The sequence below is a fragment of the Opisthocomus hoazin genome, chromosome 8 (assembly GCF_030867145.1).
Source record: "Opisthocomus hoazin isolate bOpiHoa1 chromosome 8, bOpiHoa1.hap1, whole genome shotgun sequence".
Classification (NCBI taxonomy): Eukaryota; Metazoa; Chordata; class Aves; order Opisthocomiformes; family Opisthocomidae; genus Opisthocomus; species Opisthocomus hoazin.
In genome coordinates, this window is record NC_134421.1 from 59017528 (window position 1) to 59037431 (window position 19904).

General features: G+C 44.7%; 1 protein-coding gene and 1 long non-coding RNA gene across 3 annotated transcripts in view; both read left to right on the plus strand.

The window, feature by feature from the left end:
- The window catches only part of NAMPT (nicotinamide phosphoribosyltransferase), a 30426-nt gene extending 26546 nt beyond the window's left edge, over window positions 1-3880 (plus strand). For both annotated transcript variants that reach the window (XM_075427633.1, XM_075427634.1), the window contains one exon: window positions 939-3880. In XM_075427633.1, coding sequence (XP_075283748.1) covers window positions 939-1052 — 114 coding nt within the window. In that variant the 3' untranslated portion in view covers window positions 1053-3880. The remainder of the gene's footprint in view (window positions 1-938) is intronic.
- Window positions 3881-14236: 10356 nt separating this feature from the next.
- Window positions 14237-16097, plus strand: LOC142362318 (uncharacterized). Its single transcript, XR_012764959.1, has 3 exons — window positions 14237-14299; window positions 15770-15859; window positions 15986-16097. It is a non-coding gene; the product is annotated as an uncharacterized LOC142362318 (long non-coding RNA).
- Window positions 16098-19904: the final 3807 nt, after the last annotated feature.

Here is a 19904-nt window from a genome sequence, read left to right on the forward strand (position 1 = left end):
CTAAGAAACTTCAAGACAGCAAACAAATGGAGTTATATACACTGTAGATGATGTGCTCTGGATGCACAGATCTAAGAAAAAAGACTTTCAAAGTTACATATACACATGTGTGTATATAAGTTTGTGATGAACATTCATATGTAGGGAGAGAGAGAGGGAGGGACATAATGGTGAGAAATCTCTTCAAAATGAATCACAAGACTTTGGCTCTGAAATTAGGCAGTATATAGTTCCTTCATTTTTGACAGGTGAAATAATTAATTAAAAAAATGTCTGTCCTGGGATGCCAGAGAGGGTGATTTGTGTGGTACAGGTTCTGGGGCTCCCTGGGAGGTAGCAGGGAAATTCTCTCTTGTGGGCCCATTTCCCTAAAGCCTCAGGTCCTTGCGATAGGTCATCAAGCATAGTGGCTGCTCAGCGTTGCTTTTGTACTAAGTTTTCTGTACAACGCTGTGCTTGTTGCTCTTGCCACATGCTGTTTGCAAGCACTTATTGATACACTGTTTTAGAAAATAGATGTGCAAAGGGGACTGCGAAGAACGATGGGTGTGGTTTTTTCCCATAGTTGCTCTAGAGGAAATAAAAATTCACTTAAACCTCTGTAATTGAGTTGCATTTAATTGGTTCAGTGTCACCTTTCTCACTAGCTGCTCTAGCATTGTATATTTAGCTTGTGTATTTGACTTTGGCCAGAGGTGGAGACCTCACTTGAGGGACTACTCAGCACAAAGCTGCTTGCTGGGCATAGGATGGGCTAAATCCTTTCATCGGTCTAACCATTAGTGAGAGGTATCGGAAGAAGCTGTAAAGAATTCAGTATCTTGACAATCTCTAGTCTTGCCAGGCTTGATTTGCGTGCTTGCTTTTGAGTTTGTGTAACCTGTGTTGTTTGTTCATTTGCCAAATGACTCTTGCTAAAACGGTGGCGTTTCTTGCAGGATCTCCTTCATACAGTATTTAAGAACGGCAAGGTAACGAAGTCATATTCGTTTGATGAAGTAAGACAAAATGCCAGGCTGAAGAACAGTGAACTAGAAGTGGCATCTCACTAAGTTTCATTCCATGTCTGTGTATGTGTGTGTGTAACAAGTACGTACTGCATAGCTACTGGGTTTATTGTACAGATTTGTGTGTTTGTGTTTTATGACATTGTAGCCAAATTATTTGTTGGTTTATGGACATACTGCCCTATCTTTTGCCAGTCTTTAGAAAAGATTAAATGAGGAAATGGTACTTACATTGTAAAACATATTTAATGCTAAAGTATGCTTTTTAGGGCCCTTTGCCAGTAGTGATTCAATCTGGTATTGATCTTTTCACAAGTAAGACAGAGCTGAGAAACTTTTTTATATATAACAGAATATCACGAAATGGATTTACATAAAATTATCATGATTGCTTTATGTTTATATTTAACTTGTATTTTTGTACAAACAAGATTGTGTAAAATATATTTAAAGTTTCAATAATTAAGTCTTTCCAACTTTTCATGATTTTTATGAGCACAGACTTTCAAGAAAATACTTGGGGGGGAGGGGAATCCATTGCCTTTTGTCCATTAATCAGCAAATAAAACATGGCCTTAAAGTTTGTTGTGACATTGTACCATTTGACGATTAAATCAGGACTCGTATCTCCTTCAGATCCCATAGACTTGCTGACCTCACTGTCTCTTGTAGTTGTCTGTATTAGGAAATCTGCATTAAAGAAAGTTACTGTTCTTACTAGAAGGTTTAGGTACTACAGACCTTGCTGGCACGGTAAGGTATGTAAATGAAATGCCAAATTTTGAAAGGATTCTCTACTGCAACTTAACTTGCCAAGTCTATCCCACTTGGCATATGCACCTCAGTATTTTAAGAGTAAAGTTTTTAAGAGATCTCCTCTTCCACTATAGAATATATGTGTAAAATACTGAAATATGGAAGCGGTGTATTTTAAAGTAATTACACTTCTGGGTTTATTTTTCATACACTGTAAGTGACATGACTTTAAAGCAAAATACTGGACTGGGTAGTGCACTTTTTTACTTTTTTGTATTTTTTTCATTGTTTTGCCTTTTGTCAGACTGGATGTTAAATTGTAAAAATGTTTAACTATTTTTGTTAATGACTTTAATAAAACTTTATGCTAGCCAAACTCCTACATGAATGGCAGACCTATTTCCCCTTCTCGCCCCGTCTCATTGGGGTGAGGAGGGGCTTTTATTTTGCAGAGGGTAACTGTAAAACAAGGTGTTTGAGAGATGCATTTGAACTGTCTGCACTTGATTGTATTTGCTCTCTGCATATGCTTAATTTGAGTATCTGCTGGAAAACAAAACTGTTGAGGATTTAATTTGAGAAGCTATGTAGTAACCTCTGAGACGTTTGATGGTACTGTAGGATGGCTCTCACTAGAAAAGTACCTCCCTTACTTAAAAACAGAGAACAACAGCAAAAGCAAATGGCTTCTCTGTAGTGCTGGTGATCAACGATCAGCCAGTGGCTTAATATACTGATGTAATTAATGCTTCTAATCAGTAAATGATGTTACAGGAAAATGTTAGGGGTCGTATAAAATAATTTAAGACTACAAAATTTTATAAAACGTGCTTTTAAAGGAAGATTGAAAAGCCATACTTCATTATTCTTACTCTCTTGCCAAAAAGGGCCACATCAAAGCACCCATCGTATTTCCAGGGTTTGTGGTTAAGACGTTTATGCCCAGTCTCAATAGTTCTTGTTAATAAAAACTTTTTTTTCCACTCGTAGTGTATGTAATTATACATTTAAGTGATGTATTGTTTCAAAAATAGTGCTTTAGTAAAACTAAATGCTGACCTTTCACACTGAGGAACTGCCTTCCCTTTGCCGTTAGTCATATTGTTTGTATTTGGCCAGGAAAGATTTTAAATCTGGACCTAGGATCAGTAGCAGGTAAATAGTACAGAGCCTATTTCACTCCTCCACATGTGTACTAGGGAATTTTATGATGTATGGTTTAAAAAACAATAAAGTAAATGCTGCTTTCATTCTGTACCAATAAAATTTTTGATAACTATTGACTACCCATAACTGATATTTTTGTACTTGAGAACTGAGGATATACTGTGGAAGCACTGTGTTCTTGTGTACCATGAAATACATTCGTGGTTGTTCAGTATTGTCTAAAACTTTCAGCTGATTAGTTGGAGACTTGAAGCAAATTGTCTACTTTTGCATGTCACTTTGAGAAAGTTGTCACATCACTCATTTTATTAAATGTTAATAACTTTAAAAGGGGGAAAAAAAAAAAAAAGAAAACCACCTGGTGCTATTCAGACCTGAATAGGTGTCTCTGTGTTTGGCGGTTTGACATTCTGGGCATCAAGGAGTTGACAGAAATTACTGCAGTGCTTGAACCATGCAATATCCTAATTCTTCCACATGAAAGCAAACAGCATGTGTAAGTTTGCTTTAAATTACTAGATTTGTAGTCACTGATATATTTTAATTATCCCCATTTCATATATAATACAGTATTTGTATTTAAAAATAGGAATTGGGAGGTTTGTGTTTAATACTCTTCTTTGTAACCATATTTAGCATAAGAAATGGATTTTATAAGACTATTTTTTTTCTTGAGCTGCATGATTAATGAAAAGATGCTTTTTTGGTACTTTGAAAGATCTGAGGAGAGAACAGAAGAGTACTTAACCGTTTGATTTGCCAAAATCAAAACAAAGCTTAAACAGTTTTTTCTTATAGGTTTTTACATTCCTTCTTAACCTGTTTAGTGAAGAATAAATATTCCTCACTTAAATCCTCTGTTAAAGTAAATTTAATGTATTTGGCATCAAATACCAGTATGTAATACACATGGAAATAAAGTTTAGTTCTGGCAGTGAAAATAATAGCCATTTGACTGTGTCTTGAAGTTGTGATGTTGGCATCAGATTTCATTCCTGTGCTCTTCGTTGCCAGCCACAGCTGGAGCGCAGCGCTGCGCCCATCACAGTCCTCTGCAGGAGAGCTGCTCAGCGGGCTGGCGTGCGGCCTCAGGTTAAGTGAGCAAGTTTACAGTCAGCTCGGTTCTAGAGAAGAGAAGGGAAACTGTGCTCTTTTTTTTGTTTGTTTTTTTTCCCTTTTTTAATTTATATTCCACACCATCCTTTCTCAAATAAAGATTCATTATTTAAATTTTACCTCTAAAGCCACTGAAAATGCTTGTTTAAAAGCAAACTAACCACAGATGTTGCAGGCTTCAGTTCACTTCAGTACCTGTCAATAAATAATGTCAGCTCTTCAACAGCGAGAACTTCTTACACCCCTTCAGAAAGGATTTTCATAGTTGGAAGAGGTTACACTTTTGACTCCTACGTAACTTTATATTGTAGAGGGTACCTTACAACCACAGGTGCTGTTAGTACGGCTATATAAGGCACCAAGTGTAATGATTCTTTAGCGTCATTTGTTGCTGGTCCCTTCAGGTCATACTGTAATGTAAGAAGGGGCTCCTGTAGCCTACAGTAATGGCCTTTTAGCACTTGCATTTAAAGTCTCTGTTGCACTGTCTTTACAGAGAACGTGGGCAGCCTAAGTGGTAGGCAGGCCCCTGCCCCCTCTTTTCCGTGCTGGTGAAAGCCTCTAGCTACACCGCTCCAGCTTTTCTCGCTCTGGTCAGCCTTTCTGCGAGTTAAAGGTGATGGCCAGCGGTGAGTGCGCAGTGGCAGGGTCCCAGGTCGGCACGCAGAGGAGTCTGCAGGGAAATTCCGGGCCTCAGACAGCAGGAGAAGGCAAGGGACTCACCAGCGTGTCCTTTCCTGTGTCCTCCAATGCTACTGTAATAAAGAAAACAGTACCTGTGCGGAGCTGCTCGAGGCAGGAGCTGTGAGGACGCATTTGAGCAACGGTAATTGCGTCTCTACCTGGTAACGCATGGGAGTGAGTTTTGTCCATGAGAGCCCCGTCGGGGACCTGTAGGTGCACCCCTTCTCTGCCAAATCTGTAAACACACGGGTGAAAGGTGCTCCTCTTCTCTTAAACCTGGTGGATAGAGGCACGCTGTGTGGAGAGCTGCATGCCTTCAAAATAACCCCATGGTCAGAAAGAAGGAAATGCTGGGACTGAAGATGCTCTGTAAAGTCACGCTTACTGAAATCACAATTGTTAACCATGGGTGTTACGTTCATTTTCTTTTCCCTGTTTTGCTAATGGCACAGCTGACCTTGTTAATGATTTTAAAACGCCCTTCACAGTTACCTAAAGATGTTTGGTTTTAATTCATGGCAAGGGATGAAAAGGACTTAGCAATAGAGCACTTCCAAAAAGTATTTTCTTGTGGCGCAGTTTTTTGTTGAAAGGTACCTGGATTTCTGCTATAACATAATCCAGAGCAATTCAAAGGATATGGGAGTGAAGTCAGCAGGATTCTTCTCAAGTAACGTATTTTGTTTCATATAATTTCCTTATTAATCTTTATCTGAGTACTCCTGATTGCTTTTTGAATAGAATTTCCAGAATTTTCAATTTATGGTGAGGTTTCTTGGAATGGGAATTGCAGTCCTCTCTCCTGCTCCTGGCTGGAGCAGAGAGGTCTTTTACGGAGGGACAGGGAGCCATCATGCCTCCAGCAATGTTTTTGCTTCGCTCTTGTACAACTCATCTAAGTAGAAGAGCAAGTTTGCTGTTGTTTACCTTTGAGCCAAAAAATCAGAAAATTTGATTATTTGTGTAACTCCTTTTTTTTAGCAATTTAGATTGTATATAAATTAAGCTGTTTCTAGATCACTAGATGTATTTACACAAGCATACTCGTAATTTATTAATACATGTAACTATTTACATTTTCTTATGCTTCATTGATTAATGAGATCTGAGGACCTGACTCTTGGTAGTTGTTCCAATGCTTGTGTCAGGTAAACATACTGTATGTAGCCAGGTAGTTATAAATTACTGAAAATGGCTTCAGGATTTTCTATAATTACAGTACTTGAGAAATTCAGGTGGGTGGATAGAGAATGTATGGAAGGATCTGAGGGCTGGACACTTTTACTTCTTTGTCACTAGTTTAGGTGACGAGTGTAGCTATTTAAAGCTTTCACGTCAGCTCTTTTGTACAAAAGCGCATGAGGAAATTTGTTTTATAATGGCTGACTATTCATATCACTGAAATATTAATGGAAGTAATACACACATCAGACCAGCTGTATGGACTCTAAACCTTTTGTCTTCTAAGGTAAAGTGAAGAACATCCATCTCAAACTTCCTTCCATTTCCCACAAAAGGGAGAAGAGAAAAGCTGTTTTCTCAGAGTGCTTGGGATGTGGTTTCCTCAACTTTCTGACTGTAAAGAACAAGGCTGGCGTGCTCTTCACTTTCAAGGAATCTTTCCCTATTCCAAAGGATGCTGTCCTATTTCAAGCAGAAGGAATTGTGGCTCTTTGTTGGATGTGTCAGAAGGATGACATACCCCAGCAATTTAAGAGGATAATCTCTGGGTGAAATGGCTTTGGGTAGAGATATGCCTGTAAGTCACAGAAAGGGCAGAGCATGACAACTAATCTCCCTCTGGTGAGGGTGCCTCCCGTGATTTCTGTCGCAGCTGAGCAGGTTCAAGTCTATCCTGTAATCTGCTGTGGAAACACTGAGGCTGTTCAGCCAAAACAGAGTGTTGCCGTGTCCCTGCGATAACAAAGCAGTGGTCGGTTAATGTGCCCCAGTCTAACCTTAATCCATTTTTGAGGCTTGTAGCTACTTGTTAAGCCAAATGGCAGTGACAAACTTCATTAAAGCTGCTGTTCTTCCCACACGCTGGGTTTTGCAGCCTCACCTCCAGCACTGTTGCTTGAAGACCATTATTTGCTTTTATTGCAACTATAAATCTCCAGAAGATAAAAAGATTTCACCTCTGTACCAGGTTTTGCAGTCTTTACACCTTCAGATAAAAACAGATTCACACACTAAAACCAAATGAGAAAGCTGTCCCTTTGCTGCCTTTCATGTCCTAAATTGTGACCATCAAATAATAATAGACACGTGAGAATCTGGCAAAACTAAGAATTTGTTCTCTTAAAAAGTGATTTCCTTATAAAAAAACATACACCAAAACATATGCTTGTAATTTTTATAATAATGAATAGAACATAGCTGAATACTCTTACAGTCTAGCTTGGTTTCTGCAGGTGCCTCTTGACTTGCCAATGTCAGCCAGATCCCACGCGGGTCACACACAGTTAATCCCGTCAGGCAGAGGCTGCACTGGCGCACAGGACGACAAGGCAAAGTACTCGAGTGCGTGGAGACCACAGCGCTGGGTCTTGCGTCTGCTGCAAAAGGCCAATGCTAAATGAGAGCACCTGTCCTGCAGCCATCCTAAGCCCCGCAGGAAAAAATACATTTTTGTTGGGTTTGGTGAGCCTAATTCAGCTCCAGCTGTGCTTGTAGCTGTGGCGGCTATTCCCATGGCTGTTTTGTTGTGAGAAAGCATGTACATGTTTTAATCCCTGGTCTATCTTTCACAGCCTGTGCTGGATTAGGCAAGACCTGGAAAGAGTTTCACTAGTTTCTTCCCTGTTACAACGGGGTCCTGCCTAAAGGCGTTTCGAGACAAGAACCCATATGGTTATTAAGTATGGGGTGTGCTGTAAACAAGCAGGAGAAGAGGGAGTAACTTTTCAGTTTGTGATGTGATTGTAAGTAATAATTCCTTCCCAAGTCAATTGATTAGACACAAATGCTGTCACGGAGATGGTTGTTACAACGCTGCAGCAAAGGCGAGGATATCAAGACACGCGTTGACTGAGGCTGCCTCTGGTGGCCTTCCAGCTGACTTTCTTTATCCACTGCTCTCTTAAAAAACATGGAATTTGGAAAGTACCACTCTCACCAAGCAGCCATGTCTTATTTTTCTACAATGGGGTAAAGCTCTGTGTTACAGTCTCTGTTCTTGCCAAACATTTGAATTGCCTGGGTTTCTTTTTGTTTGTTTGTTTATTTTTAGTGCTACTGAGCTTTGTACTGACATTTTTATGAAGCTATATTTTATAACCCCGGGGTTTTGTATTCAAGTGGTAAGTAGATGAATCATAACACATCACTTCTTGCGTGAGGTTAGGATTATTTTTTCCTGTACACATCAGTATACGCTGAATTTCATCTCCCATTTTAATTTGCAGTCACTGTGTTTCATAAGGTCCTTTTGCAATTCTTCACAATCAGCTCCCATCTGTATTACCCTGAGTAACTCAGCACCTCCAGCAGTGTCACTTAGCTACTCATTCTTCTCTAGGTTGTTTAATAACCTCTGGAGCAGCACAAGTTCCAGCACAGAGCATAAAGTGGAGTTTCACACTCTCTGTGAAAACTGCCTATTTTTCCTACTCTGTTTTCTATCCTTTGATCAACGTGTCCATGTGAGGACCTCCCCTCACGTCTCAAAACGTCTTATTTTCCTCCAAGATTCAATTAGAAACCTTGTTGAATACCTTTTTGAAATTAAAGTAGGTTATATTAGAAGGGTGTCCCTTATCCACACACCTGTTGACTCCTTCAAAGGACTTCAAAGAAAGTGACTTTCTCTTGCACATGTCCTGTGGAGTCTTTCCCAGGAGCTCAAATTGACTTCTACCACTGTAATTTCAAAGTTAAGTCTGTCCACCTTCGGCATCCAGCTCCTTGGTCTCTCTATGCCTTTGTCTGAAAGATCAGAAGTCTTTTGAACATTTGGACAACTTGGGGAATTTGTAAAATTTATCCTTGCTCTCCTGCTGTCTTTGTCGTGTTGCAGTACAGTTCTCAGTGGCAAATGGCACAATGCCAACAAGGTTCTACAGTCTCATTCATGTGTTGACAGTCACCTATTTCAGTGGCGTACCTTGGGATAAGAGCAACGGCTAGGACAAATCTGTTCTTCAGGTTTGAATTTAAGAGAGGTGGTTACCAAGTGACAGACCAACTTGTGGGAGGCTTGTCACCTGGTGATGCTTCTCAGGGACTCGTGTGAACAGGAAAGCTGGACATTGTAAAAGAGACAGCCTCACCAGCCAGTTCATAAGAAATTTGATCTGGACTAGAGGCAGAGAGAACCTAGCTTGCACAGTGCTCATCCTTGGACTCCAAAAAAGTTCTTATATTCACAAGGGACTCTGGACTAAACCAGACTCCAGGGTAACTGGGAAGCTGAGGCTAGAAAATGCATGTGGGCCTGTTGATTATTTTGCCTAAATATCTATCTTACGCCAGCTGAATAAAGAGGCATTTGTCTTAGACCCCCATGCAAAGCTCTGTGGACATGTCTCATTGCCTGAAAAAACAGATAAACCTGGTCATCTCTATACTTGAAACGAGGGTATACTGAAATTACTGAGGTGCCTCTGCCAGATTTTCTGGGCATAAAGTGAGCACTGGCAATTGGTCTTTTACATATACTGACTGTACAGGGATCACATAAATATAAGTGTATATGTTTTACACACACAAACATGCAATCTATCTATGAATAGACAGATGTATATACGTGTGTATATATTCTATCTAAACAAGGAAATGTTCATAAAGACTGAAGATATTCTAATAGTGATTTTTCATGGGCTATGATCTTCCACAAACTCTGCGTACAGGGATTCTTGCCCTATTTCTTCCTGATAGTTTCATTTTATATGTGAAAATGTTGCATAAGCAGCCTTTTCAGCTACCACCTGACTGGCAGCTTGTGCCAAAATGATCATCTATGATTACTTCTAAATCTGTCTCTGGATTATTCCTTGCCAAGACAGTCTGTGCGTCTGTCTCTGGAGTTGTGCAAGTTGGTATTTAGCTACCTGCCAGTGGTTGTCATGGGACCGTGACCAGGCAAGTCAGGTTTGCATAACACTAGCCTGTCTTTGTACCTCTTTATTACCCTCCAATTTACATATCTTCTACAAACTTTATCAGCAGAAGTTTTATGTCGTTGTCTAGTTCACTGGTGAAGAAATTGAATTGTGCCAAAAAGACTCCAGCCCTTAGGCATGGCTGCTAAATGTGGTCATGGTTATTGGTGACTCCCAATGATCAATATTTTGAGATAGTGAAAGTTTTTAATCCATGTAGTTAATTACCAGGTAATTCCATATTGCACAAGCTTTTAAAACCAAATTCAGTGCTGTACTAATGCCTTGGAGGAATTAGCATTGCATGATGATGGTTTTCTTTATTCAGCAGACCTGCAATCCCATCATTAAAAAGACAGCAGCCCTATTTAGTTCCCTTTGCCACTACCGGCCAGTAAAGTGCTCTGAACTGAAAGGTTGTAGACTACCTACTTCTCTATTTAGGATCTCCTTCTCCCTTGAGCTTTGAGCAGGAAGTGCTGCTGGCCAAATCCTGGTTTCTACTGCAATTCCTAACGATGAAAGGAAATACTTTTAGGTAAGCAATGTGCTGGGAATGTTTGCTTGGAGAAAACACAGCCCTGAGGGAGAAGTGGGACCTGCGTGTTAGCTAGGTAAAGTCACACGAGAGGCTGGGACCATCACACTGGGGACTGTCCTGCCCAGCATGACCTAGACGTGGCAGCTCGCCCGTCCCTGGGCTGTGTTGGCCCAAACTCGCCAAGACACAGGACCTGGGCTTCAGCTGAGCTGCAGTGGGGCTCCTGGGCCATAGGCCGGGGGGCAGGGGAGGTCCCAGGTAAGGCAGTTTGGGACACTTGGAGACACTCAGTCCCCAGACAGAACCAGCAGATGATCATGCAGCTTGCAGCTATATTTCTATGAAATTAAAACCCACATACTTTGGTGATAAAGAAGGTGGACCTAAATCTAGTTGACAATACATCCCCAACATGCTGCTCCAGCAACATTTAAAAGCTTCTGAAATTAACATAAATGTAGTGTTTACCCACGTTCATGTGCCGTGTCACCACAAAACAGTAGCAATGCTGATGAAGTAGGAAAAGACAGTTAAGGAACAACATTTTTAAAGGGGAGCACAACTTCTGGAGATACACATGGTCCAGGTGATACTCACTCTCCGGTGGGAAAGGCAGCTGGCCCCCAGCCCCCATTACACCAGCGGTAGCATACACGTGAGAGTGCCCAGGCAGTTTTCTGTCAGCACAGATTTCCTGAAGATAATGCACATGTGGCCGGAGAAGGATGAGTCTGGGATCTGCCTGCCTTTCAAGGAAAGCCAGCAATGCCGTCACGCAAGCTCAGGGCTTTTGTTTGAAGGGGATGCAGGGGTGCTGGGATGCTGTGGACACAGAGGTGGGATAGCCACTGTCAGCAATGGGACCACCCAGCAGGCAAGGTGTTGTGCTGCATCTGACCAACGCCGGGCTTTCCTACAGAACAGGTCTCCACAAGGGTCTGGAGAAGAAAGTCCCAGCCTTTCCCAAGCTTGCAGGTGCCAGGTAACTGCACACAGAGCAGGTCTTCTGTGAAGGGACTCACAGACTGAACTGCTTCAGCCAGGACTGGACAACCCACAGTGGCTCAACAGACTTCTCTGGGAGAGGAACATGTGCATTTTTAGAGCAGCTCAGACATAAATATGTGCTGTATTTTGGGATTTGCTGTAGTGCAAGATTGATAATGCACTGCAATACACCTCCCAGAGCCTGCCCTGGTCGTCTCCCTGGGTTCCTCCAGCCCTGCTTTCTCGCTGGGAGCCAGAGGTTTTCATCTTCTACAGAAGTGCTTACACAACCACTGTAGCCTCAACGTGCAGTTCCGTGGGGGCCGTGAGATCCCCTGCAGGGTAGCAGAGAGCTCTGCTTCATGTGGTTTCCACCTACGCAGGACAGCCACTGACATGGAGCAACCCCACGCTCTCCTTCCTCCTCCCTACCCACTAGTGGAGCAGCCACGCTGTCCTCCCAGCCCCAGGGGACAGTGGCCCTGGGCAGCAGCATCCGAAGCTGGGGCTGGAGAGGCCACTGTGACCTTAGTGTTTCCAGAGCGGACGTATGGCTGATGGCAGGATGAAATTTAAACTGCTGAGTTAGATACAACACACGTCTGGGTCAGAGAAGCATAATGCCAAGAAGGTGGGCCAGCAAATCAGCTGAGGGCAAAGAGGAAAATCCCCTCAAATGTCCAGCATACCCTGGGGAAAAAAAGAGGATCTTGTATGCAGTGCATTTTCCTCTTCCACATTGCGCCTGCTCGGTTAGGTGTGAGCAGGGATGGGCAATCATCATTTAGCATGCAGGGTGCTTCCCACCAGGCCGAGCTGCCCATGTGAGGTGCGTTTGTGTTTCAAAACTGAGTTCCAGGTCAGCCTAGCTGTAAGCTGAGGAAGAGCAAAGTTGTACAGACCAAGGTACTCTGTAGGGAAACGGCTGCTCTGAGGACATCAGATCCCTCTGAATGTATCTAAGAAAAGCCAGAGGAATGGGCACTGCTGTGGGCATCCTGTCAAGCACAGGAGCGGACTGCATAGCTTTCACTAGTGACCTTTCAGCTTCCAAAATCTTGGCTGTGACTTGCTAAAATACACTTTGCCTTTGCTATCACACCTGTCCAAGTGGAAGTGGGAGGCAAAGAACTGGACTGGAGCCAGTGGAGCGCACTTGGAGCCCGCTGCTTCCCTGAAGATGCCAAGCCAAAGCCAAGCACCATGTCCAGGCCATCCTGGGCCCTGCACTGAGTCCTCTCCAACAGCAGCTGCTGCCTGGATGCTGCTCTCAGGAGGGACCTCTCTGTCCCTGCAGCCCAACCATGTGCATGGGCGAGGAGCAGCCCCTGGAGAGACTCCACTCCCGGCTCCAGAAAAGTCCCAAAGGTGAGTCAGCAGCCTCAGGTCAAAACTACATCAGGTCTTCAGGCAGCATCAGGCTTCTGACCAAAACCACTGCCCCCGCGTTGTGTCTGTGCAGGGTTTATTTCCCTTGGGAGATGTTTGCCGTCTCAGGACAGGGTGCGAGGATTTCCTCTCGTGTTGGTGCTGGCTGGGGACAGGGCACCCCTGGGTGAGGGGCAGGTGTCGGCAGAGCCAGTGGCCCATGAGAGATGCCTGTCGGTTGTCAGCGCTTCCTTCTGAGTGAGATCCTCTGTAACGGGCTTGATGTCAGCTTGGTGCTGGTCAGGAAAGCACAGCAGGCAAAACCAGAAATCAAAACTGTTTTCGAAAGTGGAAGAATCCAGGATTCTCTGATGCCATCCTCTGCCGGGTGAATAACAAACCACCCGGCCACAGCATTTGTAACTAGACTCTTCCCCTTATTTTTAGCAACTGATCTATGAGATCATTTTACTATTTTCAGTTGTTTGTGACTTGGGACTTTTCTGCTGGGAACACGCTGAGTGGGAAGGAGCACATACCCTGAGCTTCCAGCGAGGGGCTGAGCAGACCCCAAGTCCCCAGTAAATGCTACTCATTTTCTGAGCCATTGACCTGCCTTCCTGTAGCACCAACAGCCCAGGACATCAGCAACAGGTTTCGGAAATGCCCTCCAGGTTGTTCCTCCAAGACGCAGGAGAATAAGCACGTACCCAGGAAATGTCCAGACAGCCTTCATTAATCTGACCTGATCGCTTGCTTAAGCGGGCAGAGTCTGCCTGTAAGTCTGGATGTCATCTCCTGTGCCCCATTCCCAAGCAAACAGCGTCTTGCTTAAACCAAGAAATGTAATTCCTGCATGTGCCTTTCGGTGGCTCGGTGGTTTCAGGGCGCAGGGTCTCACAGCAGATCATATATTCTTCACATCCTACACCATTCCCAGCATTAACACAGCGCTTGCTGCAAACACCTACACCGGGCAGCTGGGCACCATTAGCAGGCACTGCCCTCCCTTAGGGGCAGCTTGATCATCTCCCTCTCGCCCGCTCCTCTCCTGCTTGACCTGCTGCATTCAGCGCAACATGCCTTATATCATCTCTTATCTCAAAGTACAAAGAGACCCTGACCCCTCATAAATGCATTAAGAAGGAATAATTAATTGACTGAGCCATAAACCGCAGCTATAATTTCACGTCAAGCCTTTAGAATTACCTGCAGGATTCCCCTAGTGCTGCCTGCATTGTGCAAAAACTGCAGCTTCCTTTGTCTACGCCAGAATTTAACATTCATTAAACAGAGACAACCTCCTGCAAGCAGGGCAAGGCTCAGAAAAGACGATTTACTTGGACTGTCTGTGAGTGGTGTGGCCCTGGCAGCGCAGGGGCTGGGACACGGGGCTGCCGGGTGGGACCCTGCCAGAGAGCAGCAGGGTTTCCAGCCAGGAATGCTGGCTCTGGAAAACCGAGGGAAAATCAGAAACCTGCGGCTATTCCCATGGCTGTTTTGTTGTGAGAAATCAGAAAATCTAGGAACAGGAGAGCTCGATTTTGTCTGTGCAGACCCCCAAATTCCAGGTAAGCTTTGGGATTTTTTCACATGACTGAAGCAGGGCCACCAGCCCGGTGACCCCACGCGGAGTCGCAGAACGCTGGACCTCCTCTCAGCCTGACGGCCAGCAACAAGCTCTGCAAGCCAGCGAGCGCGGGATGTCTCAGCCTTGGGACTTCCGCATTTCCACAGCTTCAGCTCCGCCAGCTCAGCCACAGAAGTTTTCAGCTACTTAATTACTTTTTCTATGGTGCTTCAAATGTATAAAGTGCTTATAGAAGTATAGAATGACACTTCTACTACCAAAAAGGGGAATGTTTATCTATTTTTATTTCCTTTTGAGTTAGAGGAGAGTGTAAGAAAATATGAATTCACTTTCTCCAAGAGAACAAACTGACCTTTTGAATGTTATGAAAGCCTTTATACAATAATTTGGGCAAAGAGATCTGGAATTTCTCCTGTGAAGCGTATTTTTCCTTAAAAAATGCCAGTTTGCTAAAACCAGAACAGTTTGCAGAAAGGCTATGTTGTAGTGAATCTGTCCATTTGTTAGCTAGTTGGAAAAGTTTTGGAACTGCTGAAATGCTGTTTGTCAGCATAATTCTTCAAATATTAAGTTTATCTTCAGTTGGAGTTAAAAAAATAGAGTTAGACTTTCAAAAATAGAAAAAATAACAATTGAAAAATAGAAATGAAATAAAAAGTAAATATTTTTTATATTATTTGAAACAAAAATGTTTAAATTGACCTAATCCAAAACATGTTGTGATCATCAGTTCACAACATCTTTGAAATTTGGATTTCTGGGGAGTGGAAATTTCAGCCCCTCCCGGGAGGAGGCTGGTAAGCAGTCCCGGAAGCAAAGCTGCAGGTTAGCTGGGGCCTGGGGAGGTGAGGCTTCACGCCTGTGCTACGGAATAAACTGACAATCTTGTGCAATGGCATCAACTTCTTCACAGGTATCTCTTCCGAAATGGTCTCAAATAACTCCCTGAATGGCTGTGACTATGGTCATGCAAAGCACGAACTCTGCCTTCGGACAGATTAGCATGCAGCCGTTACCTCCTCTGAAGAGCTGCACACAAAATAAATATATCTAGTCCACTGACGTAAAGATAATGTCGGTTAGAAATCAGGAAGGCCCTTCTACCTGATGACTGTTTTCTCCCAGCAGCTCGGGGGCTGGACACAGCCATCGCATGGGTTGCCTGAGCCTTCACGCAGCGCGGGGAGGGCTGGGGAGATGCTGCGTTGCCCTTACTGGGCCTTGTTTTACTGATTGGCCCCTATTTGATGGGTTTGGTTTCAGTTTGCAGAGTAGCACATGTTCAAAGCAACAGGTGAAGCATTTCTGGCTCTCTCCCTCTTCACCAAAGGCAGTGCAAGTTGTCTAATGAAAAAAAGAACAAACATTAAGCTAAAGACACATGTTAGTCTTGCTAACCAATACTACCTGACCTTACAAGGCTTATTACTCTTTTGCTACCGCTTTTTAGCCCCAGAAGGAAGTATTCTGGGCTGGAATTACTGTGAAGCATGTTTAGAGCAAGATAAAGGTCCAGTCAAGATCCTGCCCTCTGTTAAAGGTATTTTTGTTCAAGAAGTATATTGGGAATAACTAGTGGGTGGGAGAAACCACAGGAAATTATTAAAAATAGGTGTGTAAGCTGTCTTTGTTTTTCCTTTTCTTTTACCCCTGCTTACTGCACCAGAGAAAGCACACTAAACCAATTACATAATTTTGAGAAAAAGTGGGATTTTAAAGGCCAAAACCAAAAAAGGAAGACTTCGTCCTGGAATAACACTCTCCAGAGACTGCACTAGCAAGGTACTAATGCACCTCGCAGCTGGGTGAAATGATGCTGCCTTTGGCCTGAAGCTCCATGGCACACCAAAGGCATGGAACTATGGCTCATCCCAGGTAGCTTCGACTGTGGTTTAGGGCCAAAAAGGCAACAATAATGACTTACATTTGCACAGTGCATTTCATAATCCACTGGAGTTGCAACCAAGCAGGCTGTGTGCAGCTCTGCCCTTCTCCTTCAAGTTCCTAAGTACCAAATTAATGTGTTGGTTTGTGGTTGTTAAGAGGCGACACTAAGCGGCCTGTCTTTCCTCCTCGTTGCTTGATGATGCGTCCTGCTGCAAGTCTTCCCGAGAGATGCTGCTGTTGATTTTTATCCTCCTAGGAGATGGCATGACATTTTAATACCAGTCAGTGTACAATCAGTGAAAACCTGCTCTTGCTCAGGTCCCCAGCTGGAGCAAGAGGTGTGTCAATCTGAAACCAAAAAAGGACCAAACCATTCTCTCTCTCGGTTGATCATCTCCGAACTGCTCTCCCTGGCAGCTGCGCATGAGGCACTTTCACCTGCAATTAATGTCTGCTCTTCAAAAAATCACCCACTGCTTGTATTTTTGCTTCCTTGCAGCTTAGCCTAACGTTTTCCTGAATAGCTGGGAATAAAGTGGTGTTGTGAGTTTCCTTAAGTTCACAGAGCTGTGTGTGATTAACCGTAGCCAAGAATCAAAAGCTTTACACGTAAACATGTCTAATAAGTGTAATGCAGAGAGAGAGAGGTCTGAAGGCGTTTCTACATCTGAATCACATAACTCAAGGGTCATAAAAAATTCACAGCCATAAAATATGCAAGTGTCTGGAGCTTTGGGAGTAAATCCAGTCTGAACCGAAAGAGCGTCAATGAGTGATGCCTTTAATAAACATTTAACTAATCAGTCATTGGATCGTGCAGCTCTTAATTCTCTTTTAGCAGGCATTTTACCTGGTTAATTAGTTTATGCACTGACCTCACACCAAATCCCAGTTTCCTCGTCCTGCGGGGCAATACCGCTGGCAGACACTCACCAGTGGTCTCCATAGCCCCAGGTACAGCCGTGCCGGCTCAGCACCCAGAGCCGCAGCTCAGCAGAGCTACGCGCAGACACGGTGCCCAAACAGCCAGCCTGAGGGGCAGCTGTGGCTTCAAAGTCCCCTGCAGCGGACGAGGAGGGACACGTCGTCCCATCGAGACCTGGGGTGATGCTGGGGATGCCCCAGCTCCCCTCGCTCTGGAATTTCGGTGGGGATGGGTAGCGACAGCCGCACGGTCATGCCTGGGGAGTCTCCATCTCCCAGCTCCTGCTGGCACTGTCCTCAGGACTCGCAGGGGCAGGATTCGGCGGGGCTGCTGGACACTTACCCTCACCCTCCAGGAGCCACAAAGCTCCCAAAGGAGCCAGTGGAGTGGTGGCAGGGGTGAGACCTGGACCACAAACATCCTAGTTTGGGCCTGGGGGTCCCCCAGCCGCCTGTGGCATGCTCGCAGGAGCCTGGAGGAGCAGAGCAGCCCGAATAATGTCATTTTGCGGCCAAAAATGATGCCATTGAAGCCAAGCCAGTGTCAACTTGCGTTCTACATGTTTGTGAGTGGTCCTGCTCACCTCTGATGTGGAAGAAATAATAATAGTTGTGCACTAGGCTGACACGGTCCCTCCGGATAGGCACAGACTTTGCTGTGCTTAGTGGGAAGCCCATCACGCTTCCTGCGATGCCTAGCACAGTCCTACATCCAGCCTGTGCTATATCCCCAGTTCAAACAGCTATAGAATGAAACTGTATTTTATTTAACTCAGTATTGCTTTATAGAAAAATATGGTAGGAAAGTTTATTTCAGCAACCAAACTGGGGGAATTCATTAAGTAACAATCCCCATCCAGCTTTTTGAACTCCTCTGCTGTTACATGTTTTGAGGAGTATCTTTATTTTGACTGTTTATTTAGAGTACTTATTTTGGCAACCAAGCTAGTGTAAAAAGTGCTGCCTTGACTCCAGACCCAACCTAGGAGCTTTGAGGATGATCTGCTTTGGGTTTCTGAGACTGGAAACCAGTGCTGGGCTGCTAGACGGTGCTCAGCTGCAGCCCCATGGCACAGGCACAGCGTATCACACCTAGCTTTGCCTCTTGACCATGACGCTGCCTGAGCAGGGGCTGTGCGCCTTCCCTGCCTGCTTGCTTGTTTGGGGCATTTTCTCTCAGTAGGTCTAAGGCCTTCTACGGGGAAAACACTTGCAGCCTCTACAAATCACATATGAAATCAAGTAGAAACCCACATAGGAATCCTCTAGTTAGCATCTATGCCAAGAGCCAGCACTGACATCTCCTGGAGCAAAAGATTGTGTTTGTCCTTCTCAAAGGACAAAAAAATACGAGTATCTCCACACCAGCGCAGCCCTCAATCTGTGCTGTACCTCTGCAGTGAAGTCTTCATGCTCAGCATGCACACAACAGCACAGACATGCCTTTGGACACTCAGGTGACAACCGAGTGCCTTCGCAGCTGGCTTGAGCAGTATGTTGGAGCTAGGTTGCTTGTCTGGCTTGGCACTGTGGGATGGGATTGTGCACTGTGGGAGAAGCCAGTATCAACCAATCTCAGCGCTTTTAGCTCCAGCCTCGGTTATATGAAGGGCCATCTCATTCTGTGAGCACTTTCCTCACATCCCATTGTGGTCCAAGCAGGTTTCTTACCTGTCTCCTCCTCACTCCTGTGCTGGGGCCCTTGTGGGCAGAGGGTAAGGGAAGGTACCTCCCTCTCTCTCTGTTCCCAGGCTAGGTCCTGGTCCCCAGTCGACAGCCAGCTGATGGGGACACTGCCATCACTGTCCTCACCATGGAGTTCCCCTGCCATCACTGTCCTCACCGTGGGGTTCCCCTGGAGACCGTGTGGCTGTGCAAAGGGCTGCACAGCAAGCGCACAAGGCAGTCCCTGCATCATGCACATGACCAAGTCATTCGTCACCACCGCTGCAGTATGACCACTGGTCTCTCACTGATGGCATTTCTTTTTAATGAGAGTAAGCGGCCTGTAAAGACCCAGAGGAGTGATTTCAGGCAGGGGAAGGTCGATGTGTGGCTCAGTCTTGCTGGGCAACTTCATGCTGCTGAGGCTAAGCTGAATTTGATAGTGGTTTAGTTAGAAATGCGTGGGTGTGCCTCTGCTCCAGGAGACACGTGTCCACCAACCCAGGTAGTCACTGGCTATGACTACCCTGTCTGCAAGGGGATGCAAGTAGATTTTCCACAGCTGGACTGAGCGGTGGAATGCAGGCTTGTGGTGGGCACAGTCACAGGGAGGGATTTCATGAAGCTCCCAGTGCTGGCAGGGAGACACCAGGACAAGTTCAGGGGTTGTGGCAGCCTCCTGGAAAACAAGCCAGCATGGATTGGCCGCTGCCCATAAATCCAACGAGGCCTCTGTGGCACGTATGGGCTTATCGTGGGAGGGCAGGTATGTCTGGGAGGGATTCAAGGAAAGAAGAAGGAGATACCATGTAGACAAACAGGAACAAACTGGATCTTTTCTCACAGAAAGGCCTACTTTCTAAACAAGAATAGGAAACCCTGGAGGAGGTGGGGATGCTGCTGCTGCTGCTGTTGCTTCATCCTTTGCTTCCATGAACAAGGCAGGGAGTCACAAAGCAGCTGCCAAACGCAGGCCGGGGAGTGAGAGCCCAAGCCACATGACATCTACAGAGGCACCATCCTGGCACCAGGTGAGCCAGAGTCCTGGTCCCAGCCTTGATTACTGCACTTGCTGGAGCCCTGGGATTATGTGAAAATCTCAGCCTTCA